Below are 23,067 nucleotides of genomic sequence, written 5' to 3' on the forward strand. Positions count from 1 at the left end.
TTATTTTTTAACCAGTCCATAATTAGTCCAATGAAGATACATGTCCAATTGTAAAAGTTTCACTTTATTTCTACAACAAGGACTTGCAATCATTGTCGATGATTCTTGTATAGCATATGCCTTTTAAGGTCATTGAACAAAGCGGCAAGTTGAGTAGCAGGATGTTTGTGGTCATGATGAGGTTCTAGTTAGTTAATTAGTGGAAGTTTCCTTGGAGAATCATATATTAATTTATATCCACTTGGGTATAAATTCAAATTAATATTAGGATGATTGTGCATGTATAACTCAAGGAAACTGATTTAAATTGCCAAATTTTTTTTCATTGGTTTATTATCAGTCATAGTAGCCTATCTCACAGAAATTTATATCTTTTGGTTGGTTGCTTTATGTGATGCACAATAGTTTCTCATATACATTCCTTTTCGTTACTTAACTTTAGGCCATGCACAAAAATCAGACAACGTTCATATATATTGCTTCAATCAATATTCTTAGTAAACAAAGTTACCCTATCTAGGATACAATTTCTCATTCCGAATTTTCAGTTTCATCATCACTCATTATTTTCTCAATTCCTCAATGATGAACCAGGAGATTTTATGCATTACATTGCTTCAAAAATGGTAAATAAATTTGGGCACGGAGATATGAATTACAAGGGATAAAAGGCAAGCCACCTGTCGATCATTGCAAGACATTGTTTAGGCCTGAACTCAGGAGCTGTGTGACCTCCTCCCTGCAAAGACAAAAAATATAGACTCAGATTCGGTTAGATTATCCTTAAATATTACTACAAGAAGGACCTAACTAAGAGTTTGTTTGTTTACCTTTACGGTAGCATAGGTTATGTCATTCTCGGTTTTGTTTGCTTGATAGACTACCGAGTATCTACAGAAGAAATAGCAGCATCATTGAGTAGTAATCTTTTGAGATAAAAATATTAAAAGCTTAAAAAAAATTCTGCAGATTTGGCAACTAACCCTGCAACTTGGCCATCAACAAACCATGGTTCCCAACCATTTAGAACTGATATATTAAGAGATTTTACCCATCTTTCGGTACCCACATAAGGAATAAGCATGTCATGATCACCACTGGAAGGAAAAGCATCCGTTAGCTAACCATCAACTTTAGGCTATTTCGCATGAAAGTAAGCATACAAAAACTTTGATGTGTTGTGGCGCCAGGATTTTGAAGTGATATAAAGAAAGAAAAGCTACACTAATTTATTTATTTAGAGATGACCTTCAATCTCAGTTGCCATTTGTGATTAATGAATGCCTGGACTCCAAAATTAACATCTATATATATGAGATGCCAAGATAAATATGCCTTTCAATTTATGAATATCACCTGTATATCAAAGCTCGATAGCCAAGGTCAGAGAGATTCCGATGATATGGAACAGTGCTTACAACATTAGAATCATAATCTAATGTCTTATTGCACCTCTTCCAAAATGGTATTGTACCCTGCTTGGTACAATGAAAAATATCCTAGTGAGATAGTGTTGCATTTGATGGTAACCTCAAGAAGAACTTCAAATATTAAGGACATACATTTCGGACATGAAGAGCTTCTTGAACAGCCTCGTCATTTTCCCATATGTAAGAAAGCAAATAATTGTAATTCTGTGAAGTAAACCATAGTCATTCACCCAACTTTGTACACCATAAAGAGGGCACTGCTGACTGTATGTGTGAGTGAAGGATAGATATAGGTCATTACCCGACACCATAATTCGCTGCGTTGAGGAACTGGAAGGCTGATCATGTCTGAGGACACATCTTCTATATGGTTGAGGCTCCATTTTAGTTTTGATTCCTTTGGTTTTGGGGAATCAAGAGCACACACGGGTTCCAAAATTTGTGCACTGTTTAGCTTCTCAGTGCACTACAAATTTAAACATTCATCATTTTCAGGTCCCAAACTAACAATTCCTTATCAAAACCAGAAGGGGTGGTCTCTCTAACCTTTGTAATAACTGCCAGAACCTCCATGCACTCTCCATTGCTTTCATCTGGATAAATAAATTCACCTTTACAGGCATTTTTGGCTGACTGAAAAAGAATAGAAGTACCAAATCAGTTATATAAATGTTACTTAATTCTGGACGATGGTTTATGAGGAAGCTTAGGGGACAAACATTAGAAGAAGAGTGGTGAAATTACCTCATAGAGTTCATCTGATATAAGTGCCATTCTATGAGCAAATGGAATTCTTGAATTCTCATCATTATGCAAATGTGTTACTGGGTTGCCAAGAATATATCCCTGAATGCCATTCCAATTGTAAAACTATAAAAATCAATCTAAATTAAACAATTCAAATGCAATAAATTGGACTATATACCATGAGAGTCATCAGTGGCTTAAGTCCCATTTGTATACCTACAACACCAGCATAAATAATAGGGACAGCTTAATGATGAAAAGTTCAACTAGCCATTGAAAAACTTGGTTTCAATTAAGCTCAGAACATAAGGTTATGTACCATTTGCTATCTCCAGAGTGAGAATTGGAACAATGATGCCCGAATAGGAATCGCCTCCAATGTAAAGTTGATTATATAGAAATCTGGGGTGATCGATCAACCACTGCATCAAAACTTATAAAATAATCAGATTTGTTTAAGGCATAAAATGGTTCATTTTCTAAACAGACTCTCTGCTATTTCTTGGATAGACTCAGTAACTTATCATGCAACTTTTTATAGAATTGAAGAATATAACTTCATTCTTATTTTTGTCTAATTTTTCACACACCTTCCTGATAAATATGTAGTTGTCCCTGGCTGATATTGTGTCAGAAGCATAGTAATCATCCGGATTTGTTGCATAAGAGAACCCAGTGCCTACTGGTGCGTCTAAAAATATTATACTGGCAACCTGGAAAAATTAGAGCTGTAAGAGCACAAGATTACTACAAAGCAACTTATTGGTAGTGTTTATCATCAAGTTAATGTAGTTAGAGTTTGGTAATACCTTTGTCCATGAGTACGGATTCAGCTCTAAACTTGGGAGGCTCCCATTGAAAGCTGTATAGTTGAATCTTAATGGACCTATCAAAAGACAATTCAATATGACCAACTTTTTTCACAAGGAAAATAACTTGTTTACCATGTTATGAGCATACATTATTTATCAAAATATTTCAGAAGTTCATTGTATACCATAGGTAGCCCTTTTTTTAGTCCTCGACCAATTCAAGAAATTAAATTCCTAAGGTTAGTATCATATATAACCTTTAGCATTATAAACTACAAAACTTATAAAAATTTTGTTAAATCTTAAAACCAAGGAATGAAGACTCTATTTGACGACGGTTTTAGAAAGTGCTTTTAGTTTAAAAAGTATTTTTAAAAAATCATAAGGTGTTTGACAAAGTTTAAAAAACACTTTTAACTTAAAAAGTGTTTTTAAAAAATCATATGTTTGACAAAATTTAAGAAGCAGTTTAAATATATATTTGAAAAATCACTTATAATGTTTTTTGAAAAAACACTTTATAAATAATTCTTGTAAAAACATTTCTTAAAAAAATACTTCTACTAAAAACACTTTACGTAGAAACACCATCAAATGTACTAAAAAAATGTAAAAAGAAACTTTTAAAATAATAAAAATAATAATAATAAGTTTACTAATTTATATATATATATATATATATATATATATATATATATATATATATATATATATATATGTATATTTAAGGTTGTATGAGAAACATACACTTCCATGAATAGTTGTGTAAAATACCTTGAAAAGCCCTGAATGGCATTTGAAATTTGACAAATATTGAAAGTTTGAATGTCGATTGCACATTATTTTCTACATGCAATATTATCTAATATTTTTCAAACATATTTTAAAATTTTTCTAAAATTTTTTTAAATATTTTGTATCAGTAGAAGTTAGTTATATATCTACCATGGACTTGTAGAAAATTTTACGAAAGATAGATGAGGTAAGCATACAACGAGGACTTTATGGTTACCTTATGGTTGTGAAAAGAGCACCATTGACATGTAAGAACGGTGTCAAGAATTTCAAATTTTCAGGTTGCATACAAAATAAGAAAAAAAGGGTAGCACTCAAGCGCCCTATAGGACCGCACAAGCGTCTCTGGTGTGTGCTCAAGTGCTTGACACATACCCTTTTCTAATGGCTAAGTATTGTGTAGAAGATGTAAAAGCAAAGTATTGGCAATAATTAAAGTAGCTCCCTTGGGAGAAGGCAGTCCAAGTAAATTTATGTGTTTACTTTATATTATGAATGGAATTGCTCTATGAAGTTTGAGATTGATGGTTTTGTCATTGTGGTGATTTTGAAAGAGGTGTTGGAAATGTTTTCTATCTAGATCATACGTACATTCAAAGTGATCAATTCTTTTATCTTATTTTAATTATTATTAAGTGATGTTGATCAACTTTGAATAATAGGGAACTTAAAGGGATTGATAAAAATTTAAAATTTGGACTCTAACTTTTGGACTACCTATTCACTACTCCTCCCCCCTCCCCCCCTCCCCCCCCCCCCCCCCCCCCCCCTCTTTAGCTGGTTTTAGGGATCAAGAACATATACTTCTACGTGGCATCAGGGCAAGTTAATCTTGAAAATTTAAAATTTTCTAATTCTTGCATGTTATTGATTCATGAAATCACAACCAATGGGATCTTCCATTAATAATTCACCATACCTCAATGAAAATAACCATCATTTCTATAAAGCCTCAAAGGAATTCTTTTTAAAAATACATAGTGAAAGTTTTGAAATTTAGTGGCATATAGGTGCAACCTCCATTTAAGGTTGATGATTTTAGGGGATCGATAGGTGAACTTAAGCCTAAACATGAATAAGACAAGAATTGACAATGACGGCAAATTGGCAAAGACTGAAATCCAAGGTCTAGGATTTTAAATGAAATGATTTTAAAGGTAAAACCACAAATGACAAATATGGTCTAGGCAATATGTACAATTATAATATTTCAATAAGATGAAAGACATCTTTTGTAAAGCTTTTAGGGGCTACTCTTCCAATGGAGGCACCTCCAACAACCCCTCTTTCTTACTAATTTTTCTATGGATCACGCTCATTGTATTTTTGTTAAGAAGAAGAAGGGCAAAAAAAAAATATAAATAAATAAATAAAAATAAAAAAAGGGAAAAAACTTTCCATTTTTCCCGTTGTAGCAGTAAGGTTCCGTCTCACGGGCTTTTATTGAGAAAAACTTGACCCGTCGTACCGGGTCTAATTAAGATGGCCCAAGCCCAGCTAGCTCTTTGACCGTCTGTCACGGGCCTTTATTGGGGACCTCTAAAAGCTTATCCAAGCTGCATATGGCCATGCCGTGTGGTATTTTTAGCATTCACTCATATATAATTCTTATCTATTTTTTTATTTGTTAATACAATAAAAAATTATTAAAATTATGGGTGTATTTAAATACATGTAAATTAGAGTAAAAATAGAAATCAGAAATAAGGATAGATCACAATTTAGCCAAAAAAAAAAAAAAAAAATCAAAATCCTAGGAGTGAAATTTGATCTTCATCATATTGAATTTATATTTTTTTTTCACATTTGAATTAATAATTCAAACTAAATAATAAATAGGAAATAAAATGAATTTTATGTCCTATTTCTATTTAAGCATTACAAACATATCCTTAAAATATAGAATTTTTTTTTTCAATGATCTAGAAAGAAGGATGAAGGTAGCATATTTTTTTCACTAAAAATCACAAATAAGTAAATAAATAAAACATTGAAGGCAACCAAAGTTGAATTTTAAAATGGAATGTAATTAAAGCTGATACTCAATCATTTCCTTTAGATGTTACCTAACGGTCAATTCGGAGGATTTGAGCATTTCTTTTTGGTGGACTTTCAGAAAAAGATGTTACGGCCCATTGAATGCTAATGTCGTATTCTCCATTCAAAATGGAAATTCACCACCAGCCATCGCATATAATGATTGAATGGTTACATCTTAAATCTTATATAATTATTTTCACCAGTAAGCTCTTTTAATCCTTTTTAGATCGACTTTTGATAAGTCAAAAACTTAGAGAAAATATAATATTTTTTAAATACTATGTTTAGTTTATTTAAATAGTAACATAAGCAATAAAGACAACTAATTTACTTAGTTGTCTTGACGTCACCTTTGATATAAAGTTCTCTAATGGGAAATTGAGTTCATTGCCTCCAACGGGAAAAGAGGGGGTTTGTGCACTAATTTAATTTTAATAGCATTGGTCTTTTATACATATAAAATTATTTTATAAAAAATAAACACCACTAGTCTAAATTATGTATGTTAGATTTTTAGGTTATGTTAGATTCTCATAACGTAATTAAAAAAATAAAAGAAAAATTATTTTCTTTCTTAATATATATATATATATATATATATATATATATATATATATATATATTATAAAAACCCAATAGTCAACCATATATTAATCCCATGACGTATATTTCCCAAATAAATATAAAAGGGCATTAATATATAAATATTTTGCCTACCTTCATAATTAAGCTTCAAATGATATTTTAATTTGACTATGATGTCAGTTTTGAAAGTTGTGCTGCATATTCTTGTCAATACCCAACAGTATGCTTTATAATATTTTTTGAACTTTTGCCTAGCTAACTTTCAATATACAAGTTGTACGTTTTAGAGATTCTTGTTTGGTACAACACCAAAGAGTTACATATTTCATAGACATATGTGGAATGGCATAATAAGAACAATTTGCATATTAAAGAATGTACAAGAAAAATACCAATTTCGTATACTAGTCCTGAGAAACCAGAACAACCAGGGCCTCCGGTGAGCCAGAGAATAAGAGGGTCTCTAGCAGGGTCGCGCTCCGACTCGATGAAGTAGTAGAATAGCTCCACATCATTCAATTCTCCTACACTCACATACCTGAGTGAACAAACAATATTACCATTACTATCACCTCTGTCCTCATTTTGATTCTAAGACTACTAGGACAAAGAGTGAAAACAATGTGGAGACTACTCACCCAGTTTCAAGTTTGAATGGAAGTTCACCGGAAAACCCCGGAAGCGTATCGACAATTGACTGTGACTTAGACAGGCCAAAGAGGGCAAAGAGAAGAAGAACATGCAGCCATACGTAACAAAGCCTTTTGCTAGGCCTAAGCGTATTCTTTAGCTGCTGCATTTCATGAGCTGCAGGTGGTGCCATGTCTGGGGTTGAAAATCGACCGTAGAATGCGAGAAGTTGGGTAGTATGAGTGGGTTTTATACTTCTATAAAGTTAGGTATGGTGTTTTCGATATTGGGCACATGTCAATTGAAGGACCCGTAAGTTTCGAGCTCCGATGGATTATATCCACGAATGTACCAAAAAGACTATTGGTCTCTGAATTGTGGTTTCCACCCAGAAAGATTGTTTGTTAGCCTCCTTTCAAGTTCGGACCAAGACGACTTCACCCGAGAAAGTTCGTTTTCTTGTACAGACGCAGCTAACGTTCCTATTCCATTAGTATTCATGCCTTGACTTTTTCTTGATTGGGCTTTCAACCAACTTTCCAACGAGGGATATAGCAAATCCATAAAAAAAAAATCAAGGGTTACGAAAAGTTGTGCTACATTAGAACTTCACTAATACTGGATAATTTTTATTTTTTTTTGGGAAATTAGATACTAAAAATAATTAATTTCATTAGGTTCCTTCTCAATGATATGTTCCATTCATGAGGAAAGTGGTTCTGCTGGAACGTGCAGGCTTGCATTACGAGTTCCTCACAAAAACAATATTTTCTGTTAAAGAAAATAATTTACTATATGTAGAATTTTTTCCAAAATATTCATGAAAGTAGTTTTTTTTGGGTCATGTAAGTGTTCATGTGTTTTTTGTATTTTTGTGTCAAAACTACATTTAATGACTGCTTAGGTTTTTGCTTAAAATAAACCATAGTTGGTGATTGTTATTTTATCATGTTTATATTTGTTGGTTAGTTACAAAATTTAATTTATTTTTTATATAAAATAAAAAGGAAATTATGGTTTTTTAAAAGTTTTTATTTAATATTTTATGCCAATTATCTCTTAATTGTATTTGTAGATACAATTGTCATTTTTTATAATATTTTATTTTATGGACATGTAACAAGATGTGACAAAATAAATAATTATTTATTAGCAATAGCCTACAAAATCCTCGATTAATGTAAACCTTTTACTTTAAATCTGTAAACAAAATCTTGATTTTTAAATTTAAACCATAAACTGTTTAATGTATTATTATTATTATTATTTTAATGTATCATTTGTCTTATATGAGGATATTTCATTTCTTAATAGTTTACATGTTCAATGTGTGGTCATAAATTACTTAAGTCTATTCTCATCTTGTGTCTCATGTTATCATGCTTACTAATTTGAATTGCCATGCGGTGAACATCATAACATTAGTAATTTGAATTGCTAGATTAATTATATAAACTTATATGTACCCCAAACATTTAATTAATAAATTATTATATTACTATAAAAATGACAAATTCTTAATGTATAGCTATGGACCCCGTATTTTGGCTTAATGCGTTTCCCACTCGATGGCGAGCTCGATTTTTAATTTGAAAAATTGATTTTATCGATTAGGAAAAATGACTTGGAGTCGCCACTTATTTTTGTTTCATTTTTAAGAGGGTAAACAAAATAAGAAAGAAAAACCCTAAGTGTGACTCCTTATTTTAGAAAAGGCGGTCTGCGAGAAACCGGATCGGGTTCGGGGGTCAGGTTACTTATCGGGAAGGTACGGTATAGACCGTAGCACCCCTTTAAGTCCCTAAAGTCGGGTCTCTACTAATAAAATGAAGCAATCATGACAATTGATGAGGAAATCAATGAATACCCAGAGTGATCATGCACACGTGAGAATCTAAACATGCATACCGAAAATGACTAGAGCGGATGTGGATGCGTACCTGGGCAGTGATCCATGAAGCGCTATCAAGAAGTGAGGTTAGTGCACAATTAAGGAATAATTTCGAGCATGTCATAGAACAGGATAAATCAATCATGAATAACAATCAAATCAACCAATCAATCGATCATAAAATCCCATATGTCGGGCCCCCACCAAAGCCCATTTATTTTAACATGAATTAATTTCGTAAATTCCATTAATTGGAATTACAAAAATTCATTATTCTTACTTATGTAAAACCGAGAAAAACATAAGGTTTGAGAATCGGAGTAGAATTAAAATTGTTCAAGTGAAAATTGGACTTTTTGGGATTTATTTGAAAATTGGAACTTTGGGAATTAAATTTGAAAATTGGAATTTTGGGAATTAAATTTAAAAGAAATTAGAATTTTGGAAATTAAATTTGAAAGAAATTAGAATTTTGAAAATTAGAAATTAAGTTCGAAAATTGGAATTTTGAAGAATTGTTTAAAGATGAAATTTTAAAAATAAACAAATAAATAAATGAATAAAGTGATAATGATTGAATAAATTGATATAAAAATTGGAATTTCGAAAATTGGAATTAAATTTAAAAATCGGAATTTTGAAGAATTGTTTAAAGGTAAAATTTTTAAGAATAAATAAATGAATAAATAAAAAGAATAATAATAAAAACGAAAATAATAATTAAATAATGAATGCGAATATTGGGATTGAAACTTCAATTATGAAAATTGTTTAAAAGATGGAATTTAAAAATAAATAAATTAATAAAATTTGAGAATGGAATTTAAAAAAAAAAAATAATAAATAAATAAATAAATGGATAAAATAATGATAATAACGGTAACAATAGTAATAATTACAATAATAATGGTAATTAAACAAATAAATGTGGAAGTTGAATTTTGGGAATTAAATGAAAATTGAGATTTTGAAAATTAGATTTAGAATTGAGATTTTCGGTTGGATATTAAAATATGGAGACATAAGTAATAATATTAAAATATAAGTTGTGGCTTTGTTATTAGGAGTGGTTAGATGGCAAGGAAAAGAAAATCACCCGGGACCACCATATATCTAAGATATTTGAGAGCAAAACATGTGGTCCCCACATATTAAATAGGTTTGGGAGCAAAACATGGTTGCATGCATAAGAGAGAGGATGGAAGGATATTTGAGTTGGGGAAAGTCAAGAAAAAAAATATGGGTATTACGCATGAGAGAGAATAAGAAGACGTTTGAGTGGTAAAAAAAAGGCGCCCTGGTGACAAAGCTTGCATCCTTCCCTGGAGTGTTGTTGCTATTCATCACGTGAAAACATTCATCTCTGCACCCAGGCATGCTTTAGACCAAGCCACAAAGTGGGAAACCACCTCGGGTATTATGAGATTGCGTGCACGGGATTAAGAAAATGAATATGAATGGAAGAGAGATTGAAAAGATAAATGGGAATATTGGTATGTGGTGAGTATGGTAAGATGATATAGAGAGAGAAATGGGTTTACGGGTATGGTTAAAGGGATACATGCATGATGGAGGGTATGAAGGAAAAGTGGGTTCAGTTATGGAGCCAGCTATAGCTTTAGGTATGATGAATGAGTGGATGAAATGAGTATGATAGATATTAAAAAAAAAGGGGTATGGAGAATATGGATGCCATTGATAGAACGAGTAAGAAAAAGATTGATGGGTATGGGGATGTGATAGTACATATGGGCATGGAGAATGAGTGTTTACAAAGGCACTATGGGGGATGACCATGCATGTGGGGCTGAATTTAGGGACGTGGAGGGTTTGCATGGATGCATGGAAGATGGGTATGGAGGTGAAAGAATGGTTGTGGAAGGGCGGCCAGGTTTGCATGGGATGAATGATGGGTATGGAAGTGGGCACTTGAAGAAAAAGACGAGTATGTGGTGATGCCATAGAGAGAGAAAAGGTGGTGATGTGAGAATATGGGTAAGTGGGGTATTTGGAGGGTAGATACAACAAACATATATTGACCGGAAGTGAATCTGAAAGTCTTGCCAAGACATCCAGAATATGCCGTCTTTTGACTGTGGAACATGCTTGAGCTTGTGCTTCATCCTTTTAGTCCACTCAGGTGATGAGTCCGCCCAAGGGCTATTCCACTCAACTTCATTTGCCTATGGGTTTCGAACCTAAACAGGCTTGTGGCCATCTACCTCTCTTACCTGCAATAATGAGTGTGCATGCCCTCGCACAATGCCACTGGCAGAAACATGCACATCTGAGCCTGAAGGACTCCCGACACCGAGTAGAAATCCCTCTTGTTTGAAACGCAACAACTGAGACCATAGTCTTCCACTTGCAAGATCAATCTGAGCTTGAGCACTTCTCACGTCAATCTCCTCTCCAGCATCAATAGGAGCCAATGATGAAGATATCCGTCACTTTCTTCGGTCCAAATATCAATTCCTTGAGAAAAGTTTCATTTCGCATGGCCTCCAATGCATTGAAAACATCATAATTCTTCTGCTTTGCAAGGATATGTGCACCGTTCACCAGCCATATAATTTTCCACCGTGTTTTTAGCTAGGAAAAGCAAGGTGCTCCACATCACGCTCATCAAAATCTGGTGCAGCTACAAACTGGCTCAAGTAGTTTCTCAGCAGGCAAGCAATGGCAGACGCGTCTCGAAACTCCATTTTTATGAAGCCAGGGGTTATTGTTGAATCCGACAACTTACAGGACTTGAATGTTCCACTCATTGTCATTCATGCCCCCAAGGGCTTCTTCCCTCAAGCACAAATCAGATTACAAAACCAAAAGTCCAAAATAAATCCAGAAATGTGAACCAAAAGCCAAGATATATATTAAAATACCAGAAATGGAGGAGGAAGAGCAACGAGATACAGTGTACCCGTGATAAAGCAAACAAAATGAGCCAAGCATTAGGTGGTATCCCCTTTCATAAATCTCACCTCATGCAAGGTATTGATGAAACAGTTACGAAGAAACAGAGCATCTCTTTGAGCAACAACAAATAATGAAGGAGAAGGAAGAAAGAAAAAAATAGAAGAAAATCATAATCACGAAAGATAGAGAACTCATGTAGTCTCATCTCAAGATCAATCTATGGGCTCAAAACAGGTAGGATGGAAGAGAAGATTAAATCAATTCATATAATCCATGTACGTGGTAGCTTCAAATGAAACCCAAGACAACGAGGGCAAGTAAATCTAAACAGTGAATGTGGATTAAACACACAGGAAAACCATGAAAAACAATGTTAAGCACATAGAAAAAAACCATGGAAAACAATGTTAAGCACATAGAAAAAAACCATGAAAAACGATGTAATAGGAAAGTATGAACTGAAAATCCACCATGCCCGCACTTGGGAGAGCTCCTTTCTAGCAGAAAAAATGAGCAAGCAGACCCATCTCCCCTTCTGCTATACCCTCTTTTCCTTTTCTCTTACCCACGTCTTCCTCTCTCTGGTTATCTCTCTGTTTTTGTGTCTTCTGCCCGAAAAACCTCCTTCCCCCTGTTTCTATCTTCCTCTATAAGCCACTACCAACTCCACTATTCCCTCCATCAGCCAGCATGGCGTCTTTGACTTCCACCAGCATGGCCCCCTGCCATCTCCATGCTGGCCCATGCAGCTCCTCTTCTGTGTCGGGAAGGGGTCCCCCCACTTGCCTAGGGTGTTGCTTGGCTCTTCTAATGCCATATTAAAAACTAAAATCCCCTGAATGGGGGTCTACAATGGCACATGATGGGATATCCCTCTTTTCTTGGAACATTTATGGATACATGGCACATGATGGGGTATCCCTCTTTTCTTGGAACATCTATGAGTCCATGGCCATATTTATTAGCTCCATCTATGTTATCTAAAAGGTCTCTAATCGTCTACATTGTGATGTTAAATCTATGTGTTGTCAAGTAAGGATGGAATTGGGAAGAGGTAGAATTTAATGTGGGCATGGAACACATTGTCCCCTAGGTAACCATACATCTAGTTGTGTAGCACGGGATGCCCCTTCAACGAGAAATATAGGTACTATGAACTTGGTAGATGATATAGTAGTCTTTAGGTGGGGGTGAAGATCTTGGTATGGATGAATAGGGAGGAGGAATTTTAGGTCTAATGATGTAGATGGCTCAATTGGTGGGAGGGCAAATTGTATGGAAGTCTCAAGTGAGGATGAATGAGTTAATAAGGATGCATCAATGGGGAGAAGAGGTAGTACCAATGATGCAAGTGGCTCAAGTGAGAGAAGGGCAAAGGTTTGGGGGTCTCATATGGTGGGGAGTAAGATGATATGGATGCCTCAGGTAGACGTAGGTTTAATGATGCAAATGGTTGAAGTATATGGAGGGTAGATAGTATGGAGGTTTCAATAAGCTATCATGCACTTGGAAAGAAGTATACATTCATGTGAGTAATAAGCTTTATTAAGGTGATGGTTTAAACTAAAATGTAAAGAAATATATAAGAAATTAAGCATCAATTAGATTAATGAGCAAGTGGAATGAGAAGTATTACTACCTGTCCACAAGGCTAGCTCCTTGATGAAGGTTTGATTGATGTTGATCATTGCCATGAGACTTTCCCTTTCTTCTTGGCACCTAGACTAGATAGGTCCATGTAGTATAGATACAAACCATGTTGAGATTGGTTGAAGTAGGGGATGAAGAGGTTAATGATCTCATGACATCAATCTCAACTAATGTACCATTGGTTTTTTCCTGCAAAGACCCTATCTTTTTTAATTTTGAAAACTTGAAGTAACTTGCTTGTAGTCTATTTTCAATGCCAAATAGCTAGAAGCCTTTTTTACCTTAATCCAAATAGGCTGCTGATATGCAAAAGGCTCAAGTGGATGAAAAGAAACTTTCCATTTAGGTTCATTCCCTTTTTCTATAGGCAATTTTCAAGAAAAATAAACCTGAAGTCTGAAGGGATGGGGAAAGAGACTAAGGTGGTGTTTGTTTTTTTACTTAATTCTAAATAGAACCTTAATACTTAATAGTATTAAATATTAGGTTGTTTGTTTTTGTATTATTTTATTTCTATTAAGTATTAAAAAGTAAAAAAAAAAACCATTGTGTTATTTTTTCTATTTAGAAAAAGCCACATATTTTGGCTTTTTCTATTTAGTAAAAAGTTTATAATAAGTCATGAAAAAGTAAAAAAAACAAACAACCTAAATTCTAAAACTAAATGGTTTTCAGTAAAAAGCCAAAAAAACAAACACCACCTAAGACAAGTCTCATACACTTGAAAGGACCGGATGAGCCTTTCAATTGTTCAAAATTGTCCTAGCTTCCAACAATGGAAAGGGAAACCAGATGTCCACCATCTTCAAGATGATATTTTCCCCCATTTTGGGTTGGGAGAGGTTTTGGAGGGATTGTAATAAGAGAGGGCCAATTCCTCTGTTTTCAAAATCTTTATTGGATTTAAAACTTTTGATACATCTGAAATTTAGATAATGAGTTATAAGTACATGTCCAAAGAAGATAATAAAATTTCCAAATATGAGACAACAAATTTCCACCTTAATTTTAAAAGCTTAATGCATATTCAAGGACAATCAAAGTGGTTCACTGTAAGAGATCTATAGTTATAGGACATTAAAACTCAATGGCAAACAAATGTTAGTTATTGAATGAGTTGATTAGAATATGCCTACAAAATCACTATTCCTTGAAAATTCATTAGAAAAGGTAACAATCAACAATTCAAAATTCAATATTTCACGAGCTCATAAAATAGACCAATAAGATAATAAAAACTTCACAACGAAGTACCTAAATGATAAGCATGCAAAATGAAAATTTCATGGGAAAATATCAAAATCAATAGGCAATCTTGGGTTCTTAACTAACTTAGATCTTAATGGTCTTAATTCACAATTTGAGAATCATTCTTTGAAATTTAGATAATGAGTTATAAGTAGTCTAAGGAAGATGAGAATTTTCAAATATAAGATAACAAATTTCCACCTCAATTTACAAAGCTTAATGCATGATTAAAATATCACGAAATTTTGGTTATATATCACCGAAATATCGTGTTTCGATGGGCCTTGACACGATATATGGGAGGAAAATATCATCGATCAATGTGGGAACTGCGGTCAAAGTTAAAACTCACTTGCTAAGGGGGGGTCAAACCCCAACCAAAACATTCACTTGGTAGCTAGGCCAACCATTGAGCCAAACTTGCTTCTTGTAATATACTTTGCACCAAACATATATAACCTAAAACTCATCATGTAAACATAATATTAAAATAATATTTTAATGAACAAATTAATTATGATTATTTTATAATTAATTGAAAATTTTTATTTAATTGATTACCAAAAATATAAAAATTATCATGTTTATTTTCTTCATAATGTTTTTAATATCATTAATATATTAATTAAATATTAAAAATTATACACATATTAAATAAATTATAATTTTAACATTAAATATATTTTTAAATTAGACAAAGTATAATCAAATATCACAATATTATTATCGAATAATATTTGATATAATTTAATAATAAATATATATTTATGAGATTTTTATATTTTTTATCAACGTATACAATATTATTATAAAATATGATAAATTATATTAAACGTATATCAATTTATTGAACAAAATAACTTTAAAATATCTATTATACTTCTAATTTCAATTTTAAGATTTTTTTTTTTTTTACATTTCTATAAGTTTTGATCAATTTTAGGTTCATCGATTTATCTATAAAATTGAAGTACTAATATATCCGTAATTACCGATATTTTTATCCTTGGTTACTGGACATTAAAACTCAATGACAAACAATTGTTAGTTATTGAATCAGTTGATTAGAATAATCATGCAAAATTCACTGTTCCTTGAAAATTCATTAGAAAAGGTAACAATTAGCAATTCAAAATTCAATATTTCATAAGCACACAAAATACAGCAATAAGATAATCAAAATTGCACACCTAGGAAGTATCTAAACGACAAGCATGCAAGGTGAAAATTTCATGAGAAAATATCAAAATCAATAGGCAATCTTAGGTTCTTAACTAACTTAGATCTTAATGGTCTTAATTCGTAATTCCAAAATCAATAGGCAGGGGCCTATAACCATAAAGTCATAATTCCAAAGGAAATAGAACCTGGTAGCAGGTAAAAATTAACCTTCAAATTCATCTATTAAATCATCAATTATCTTTTAGATGTAATCATAATTGCAATTTTTTACTTCTCCAAACTGTACAGATGAAGGATATACCTCCACAACACATCAAGCAAGCCACAAATTCAAAGTTAATTGTTAAATATGTTGAGATATTAGGAATGCTTTCCTTATATCATTATTTCCTTATATCATTTAGTGTTGAGATATTAGGAATGTTTAGATATTAGGAAAGTTGAGATATTATGAATATTGATATATTAGGAATATTGAGATACTAGGAATATTGAGATATTAGGAAAGTTGAGATATTAGGATATTAGTTGTTATTTCCTTATATCATTATTTCCTTGTATCATTCTTTCCCATTCTTAGAGTGGTGATTACCCTCTATATATACTTTGTACATGAACGAATAAAAGTATCAATGAAAAAACTACAATTTATCAATTTGAAGATGGTATCAGAGCCATGGAACTGAAATCCTGGATATTTTGTCGCTATGGTAGTCCGACAGCGATCAACCATCCTAAAACAAGCCCTAATATTGATAAGTCAACCTTCAAATGCACTCACTACAATAAGACTGGTCCCACCAGTCTGGATATCCCACAATTTCAAAGCAACTACTCTTGGTATGACCAGGAAAACAATAAGGAACCGAGGGTTTGAACCATGGACCTTTAGATCATGTTTAGGCTATCAACACTTTGTTATTAATTATAATAATCGTGATCAACGGAAGAAGGATTCCAAGAAAACCTCGACTGCAACTGTTGCCGAAATAAAAACAGAGGCTAATGTTGTTGAGAAAGCCTCTGCATTGGTAGCCGCTACTGATCATGGTGGTAAGTTTTTAAATACTTTTACACCTGTTATTAATAGTGCATGGATAATTGATTCTGGTGCTACAGACCATATGACTTTTGATTCTAGACAGGTTTCACCCCTTAGACTTTCCTCACAAAAAATTGTTTCCACAGCCAATGGTAACACAACCCCAGTCATTGGGGAAGGATCCTTAACTCTTACTGATACTTTGAATTTGGATTCTGTTTTAGTTGTTCCATCTTTAGATTACAATCTTTTGTCAGTTTCTCAAATCACTGCAGCCTTATCTTGTATTGTCATTTTTTGGCCTGAATTTTGTGTGATTAAGGACATTCAAACAAGACAGACGATTGGTTGTGGTATTAAACGGGGAAAACTCTATTACTTGGACTTGCAGTCAAATGATTCAAATAAGTTGCAACAAGCCTTGATGGCAGATGGATCTGAGGGGGAGAAGAAAAAGTCTGAAATTTGGTTGTGGCATCGACGTTTGGGACATGCTTCCTTTGGTTATTTAAAAAAATTGTTTCCTAGTTTGTTTGCAAAGAGTGATATTTCTGGTTTCCGTTGTGATATTTGTGAATTAGCTAAAAGCCATCGTGCTTCGTTTCCGTTAATTTTGAATAAAAGTCCGTTTCCTTTTATGGTTATACATTCTGATGTTTGGAGCCCGTCCAAAGTCCCAACTTTGAGTGGCTCACGTTGGTTTGTTACTTTTATTGATGATTGTACCAGAATGACATGGTTATGCTTAATGAAGACCAAAGATGAAGTGAACTTGTTGTTTCAAAAATTTCATAAAATGATTGAAACTCAATACAATGCAAAGGTTCGGGTTCTGCGTAGTGATAATGGTGGAGAATATCAAAGTTCTGATCTTCAAAAGTATTTGGAAGGACATGGCATCATTCATCAAACTACTTGTTCCAATACACCCCAGCAAATTGGAGTCGCTGAACGAAAGAATCGACACTTGTTAGAGGTTGTTCGTGCTTCCTTGATAGCAGCAAAAACACCAATATCTTATTGGGGAGAAGCAATCACATCTGTCGCATACTTGATCAATCGGGTACCTTCTAGCTCAATTAACTTTCAAACACCTCTCCAAACTCTTACTAATGCCGTAGTTGCCCCAACCGTCCCAAATCTACCTCCTCGTGTTTTTGGTTGTGTGGCATTTGTGCATCTACACAAGCACCAACGCACCAAGTTAACTTCTCATGCATTGCAATGTGTGTTTGTTGGATATGCATTGCACAAAAAGGGATATCGATGTTACCATCCTCCAACTCGACAAATGTACATTACAATGGATGTAGTGTTTCATGAAGATTCAATGTATTTTTCATCTGAGTCTGAACTTCAGGGGGAGTACCATAAGGAAATTCAGACTCTCGATTATGATTATCATATCTCTGAGGAAGATGAATCTGGACAATCTGAACTAGTGAACCAAGAAGTGGGTGAGTTGGATATGAGTGGTCAACAATTTGGGTCCGAAGATGTCTTCACTGAAATACCAAACCAATCGTCGTCTGTTGAGGGTGTTCTTAGTTTGGAACCTGATCCATTCATGAAACGATTACCACATCGTCATAATAGAGGTATTCCTAAACCCATATATGAACCTGAATTGTCTACTAAAGTCAAATATCCATGAGCAACTATGTGTCTACCCATCGTTTGTCTGAATCAAATAAGTCATTTGTAAATCAATTATCTACTGTATCTATTCCTAACAGTGTGCAGGAAGCCTTAGCTGATCCAAGGTGGAAAGCAGCCATGAATGAAGAGATGAAATCATTGCAGAAGAATGAAACATGGGAACTCGTAGAATGTCCACCAGGAAAGAAGCCAGTTGGGTGTCGTTGGATCTATACTGTGAAGTACAAGGCAGATGGTAGTATTGAACGATTTAAAGCAAGACTGGTAGCAAAAGGGTACACTCAAACTTATGGAATTGACTACACAGAGACATTTGCACCTGTAGCTAAGATCAACACAATTCGAGTATTACTGTCTTTAGCTGCAAACCTAGATTGGCCATTACAACAATTTGATGTGAAAAATGCCTTTTTGCATGGCGAGTTATCTGAAGAAGTATATATGGATCTTCCACCAGGATGCATGGTGTCAGAAAAACAATGTCAGAAGGTGTGCAAATTGAAGAAGTCATTGTATGGGTTGAAGCAATCCCCGAGAGCATGGTTTGGAAGGTTCACAAAGTCAATGAGAGCTTTTGGCTATCGTCAAAGTAATTCAGATCACACTTTGTTCCTAAAAAAGCAACATGGTAAGATTACGACACTCATCGTATATGTGGATGACATGGTAGTTACAGGAAATGATCCTGAAGAAAGAAAAGCTCTACAAAATTATTTATCTAGAGAATTCGAAATGAAAGATCTAGGTCCTCTGAAATACTTTCTTGGGATTGAAGTTTCTCGATCAAGTGAAGGAATTTTTCTGTCTCAAAGAAAGTATGCCTTAGATCTTTTACAGGAGACTGGAATGTCGGGATGTCAACCTGTTAATACACCAATAGAAGAAGGTTTGAAATTGTGTGTTGAGCCTAATCAAGTATCAACCGATAAGGGAAGATACCAGAGACTTGTGGGGAGATTAATGTACTTAGCTCATACAAGACCAAATCTTGCTTATGCATTGAGTGTAGTGAGTCAATACATGCATAATCCTGGAGAACAACATATGAATGCAGTCATGCGTATTTTGAGGTATTTGAAGAAAGCTCCTGGGAAGGGAATTTTGTTCGCTAAAAATGTTGATCATCAGAGTATAGAAGTATATACTGATGCTGATTGGGCCGGTGCAGTGGATGATAGGCGATCTACATCTAGTTACTTTACCTTTGTAGGTGGTAATCTTGTGACATGGAAAAGTAAGAAACAGAATGTCGTCGCTCGTTCAAGTGCAGAAGCGGAATTTAGAGGTATGGCTCTAGGACTTTGTGAGACATTATGGCTAAGACTCCTCTTACAGGATTTAGGTTACCTATCTAGGCAACCAATCCGATTGTTTTGTGACAATAAAGCCGCATGTGATATTGCTCATAATCCAGTACAACATGATTGTACAAAGCATGTCGAGGTGGATAGATTCTTCATTAAGGAAAAGTTGGATGATAAGATTGTGGAATTGCCTAAGATTCGATCAGAAGATCAATTGGCCGATATCCTTACCAAAGTTGTATCAAGTCAAGTGTTCTCAAAATTTTTAGACAAGTTGGGCATGTGTGATATCTATGCACCAACTTGAGGGGGAGTGTTGAGATATTAGGAATGCTTTCCTTATATCATTATTTCCTTATATCATTTAGTGTTGAGATATTAGGAATGTTTAGATATTAGGAAAGTTGAGATATTATGAATATTGATATATTAGGAATATTGAGATACTAGGAATATTGAGATATTAGGAAAGTTGAGATATTAGGATATTAGTTGTTATTTCCTTATATCATTATTTCCTTGTATCATTCTTTCCCATTCTTAGAGTAGTGATTACCCTCTATATATACTTTGTACATGAACGAATAAAAGTATCAATGAAAAAACTACAATTTATCAATTTGAAGAAAATACTGTGAGTCAAAGGCAAAAAAGGAAAATCCCCAACCAATCATGAATATTCAAACACCAGAAATGGATTCAATAGATAATTAACCGTCGTAAATTAAACATTCCAACTGAAAGAGTTGAAAGAGGAACTAGGCATCGAGAGAGCGCCAATAGTAGTCATCGAGATCGCCATTGATGAACATGACGATCACATAGAGAGCTAGAGAGAGGTGTGAGGTTGTAACAACCATGTCGGAAGCAAACACCAACTGGAGGAAGCAAGATTGCAATTAGGATTTTGCAGAAGATCTCACAGCTCGTGTTTGTTTGTTAGTGAAATACAAGAAAAGGGTGAATGGGTAAGGTCACTTGAAAGAGCTCAACACCAATGTTTTTTTAATTTTTAATTTAATTTAATTTAATTTTAATTTTTTTAAAATTATTATTTGATGTTTTGTTTATTATTACTTGTTTCTATCTGTTGAAAGATTTTTATTGTTAAGTGTAGTGTTTAAATTTAATGTAGGTGAGTGAAAATTTATCTATTGATAGTAAAATCGTTTATTTTTTACCATATTGAATTTAAATTTATAAATATAAAATTATTTATTTTTTATACTATTGAATTTAAAATTATGAGATATAAGTTCATTTAAAAAAGTATACTTTAAATGCTTAATAATCTATTAAAAATTATTTGTCATGAATAAAAATTTGTGACAAGGTTTTATAAAAACTATTTACCAAAATTAATATTGTGATTAAATTTATTTTTATACCATGAATACTAAATTCATATTAAAATATTATGAAGATTTATTTGTCTCAAATATATTAGGAAAAAATGTATTTTTAATCCATATAGGCTTGATAATTAAGGTAAAGTCTTCCAACCACCAATAATTGATTACAAGGATATGAGATAGTAATTGACAAAAATACCCATTTGACTTATTTTTGTCTTCATTCTACTATTCTTTACATGCCACTATTCTTTCTTATTTAACCATTTTTAGATTTTTCATTATTTGTTTAAACTCTTTTATAAATAATTGAAAAATCAACATTATTTTTTATTTTTAAATTATAAATAAACAAAAATTATATTAATGATCCAAAGACTATTTTGGAAAATACTTTCTAAAAATTATTAATTTAAATAAATAAAAAATTTCTTTTACATTTATTTTTATCTTTTACATTTTAGAAGTAAATAATTTAATGATTAAAACACTGTTTAAAATAAATATATTCACTATTTTAATTTCTTTTATATTAAAAAGTATTTGTAAAGTTTTTTTTTACTATTATAAAATAAAAAGTTTAATTTTTTTTAACCTTCTTCCTTATTTATTTTAATAACTTTTTGAACATGACTTTTAGTAATAAGTTATATAAAATGTTACAAATTTGTTTACTAATGATTTGAATTAATTAAAAATTTATTAAAATAAAAAGAAAGAAAGAAAGAAAGAGGATGGATGAAGAGTTTTTATTTTAAGTACTCAATTAAAATGTTTTCATATGACCTAATTTTAGAAGTGGATTAAATCAATACATAGTAGAGATTGAATTTTTCTTATATAAAAGGGTTGAAAGATATATTTACTTATTTTAAATGAAAACAAGTAGTTAAAAATTTTATAGATTATATTTGAGTTTGGTTTTAAAATATTTGTCTAGTTTTTATTTTTATTTTTAAAAATAATTTTTATTTTCTATATTTTCTCTTTTTGAAAATATGTTTAATTAAAAAATGAAAACTATTTTTAAAAATGAAAATTGAAAACCTTGTTTAGTATTATTTTTTTATATGAAAATATAAAAAAAAACATTTATTCATTTATTGCACCACTATACAATTGTATTACACTAATTGTACAAGGGAAATGTACTAAGTGTACATAGGTGTACAAGATTATCCTTTGAGAAATATTACAATCCATTATGAATCATTCTTTTATTTTTCTTATCACTCACGAATTGTACACATATGTCATGTACTTTATTTAATTTCCGCATGGAAATTCCAATACTTTCCCTAATAATGATATATGGGGAAAAAAAATTTGACCTTCAGTCATCCACCATCTTCTCAACTAAACCATTGGAAATATGGTTAAACACTTCTACGTGGACACATAACTTAGAAGAGATATGAAATTTGTGTCATTATACAAGAGTATTACACTAACTGTACAAGGAAAATGTACTAATTGTACAAATGTGTACAAGATTATCCTTTGTGAATGATTTCAATTGATTCTAAACCACTTTTTTATTTCCCTTGTCACCCAAAGATTATACACTTATGTTATGCATTTTCTTTAATTCTCATGAAAATTCCAATATTTTCCCCAATTATGATATTTGGGGAGAAAAATTGACCCTAAGTCATTTACCATTTTCTCAACCAAACCATTGAAAATATGATTAATACACCTACATGTACATATAACTTAGGAGAGATATGAAATTTGTGTCATTGTACAAGGGTATTACACTAATTGTATAAAGAAAATGTGTC

At 32.6% G+C, this 23,067-nt stretch overlaps 1 protein-coding gene across 1 annotated transcript; it reads right to left on the reverse strand.

Annotated features, from left to right (window-relative positions):
- Positions 1-454: 454 nt before the first annotated feature.
- LOC117909490 (serine carboxypeptidase-like 18) lies at positions 455-7,282 on the reverse strand. Its single transcript, XM_034823534.1, has 14 exons — positions 7,048-7,282; positions 6,802-6,947; positions 2,987-3,063; positions 2,768-2,890; positions 2,497-2,599; positions 2,356-2,393; positions 2,175-2,276; positions 1,977-2,063; positions 1,732-1,896; positions 1,563-1,634; positions 1,357-1,475; positions 984-1,097; positions 831-891; positions 455-739 (listed from the first exon to the last, which is right to left on the reverse strand). Exons 1-14 carry the CDS (start codon positions 7,230-7,232, stop codon positions 656-658), a joined length of 1,476 nt encoding a protein of 491 aa, XP_034679425.1. The 5' UTR covers positions 7,233-7,282; the 3' UTR covers positions 455-655.
- Between the last annotated feature and the right edge of the window lie 15,785 nt (positions 7,283-23,067).

Source organism: Vitis riparia, chromosome 3, assembly GCF_004353265.1.
Source record: "Vitis riparia cultivar Riparia Gloire de Montpellier isolate 1030 chromosome 3, EGFV_Vit.rip_1.0, whole genome shotgun sequence".
Taxonomy (NCBI): domain Eukaryota; kingdom Viridiplantae; phylum Streptophyta; class Magnoliopsida; order Vitales; family Vitaceae; genus Vitis; species Vitis riparia.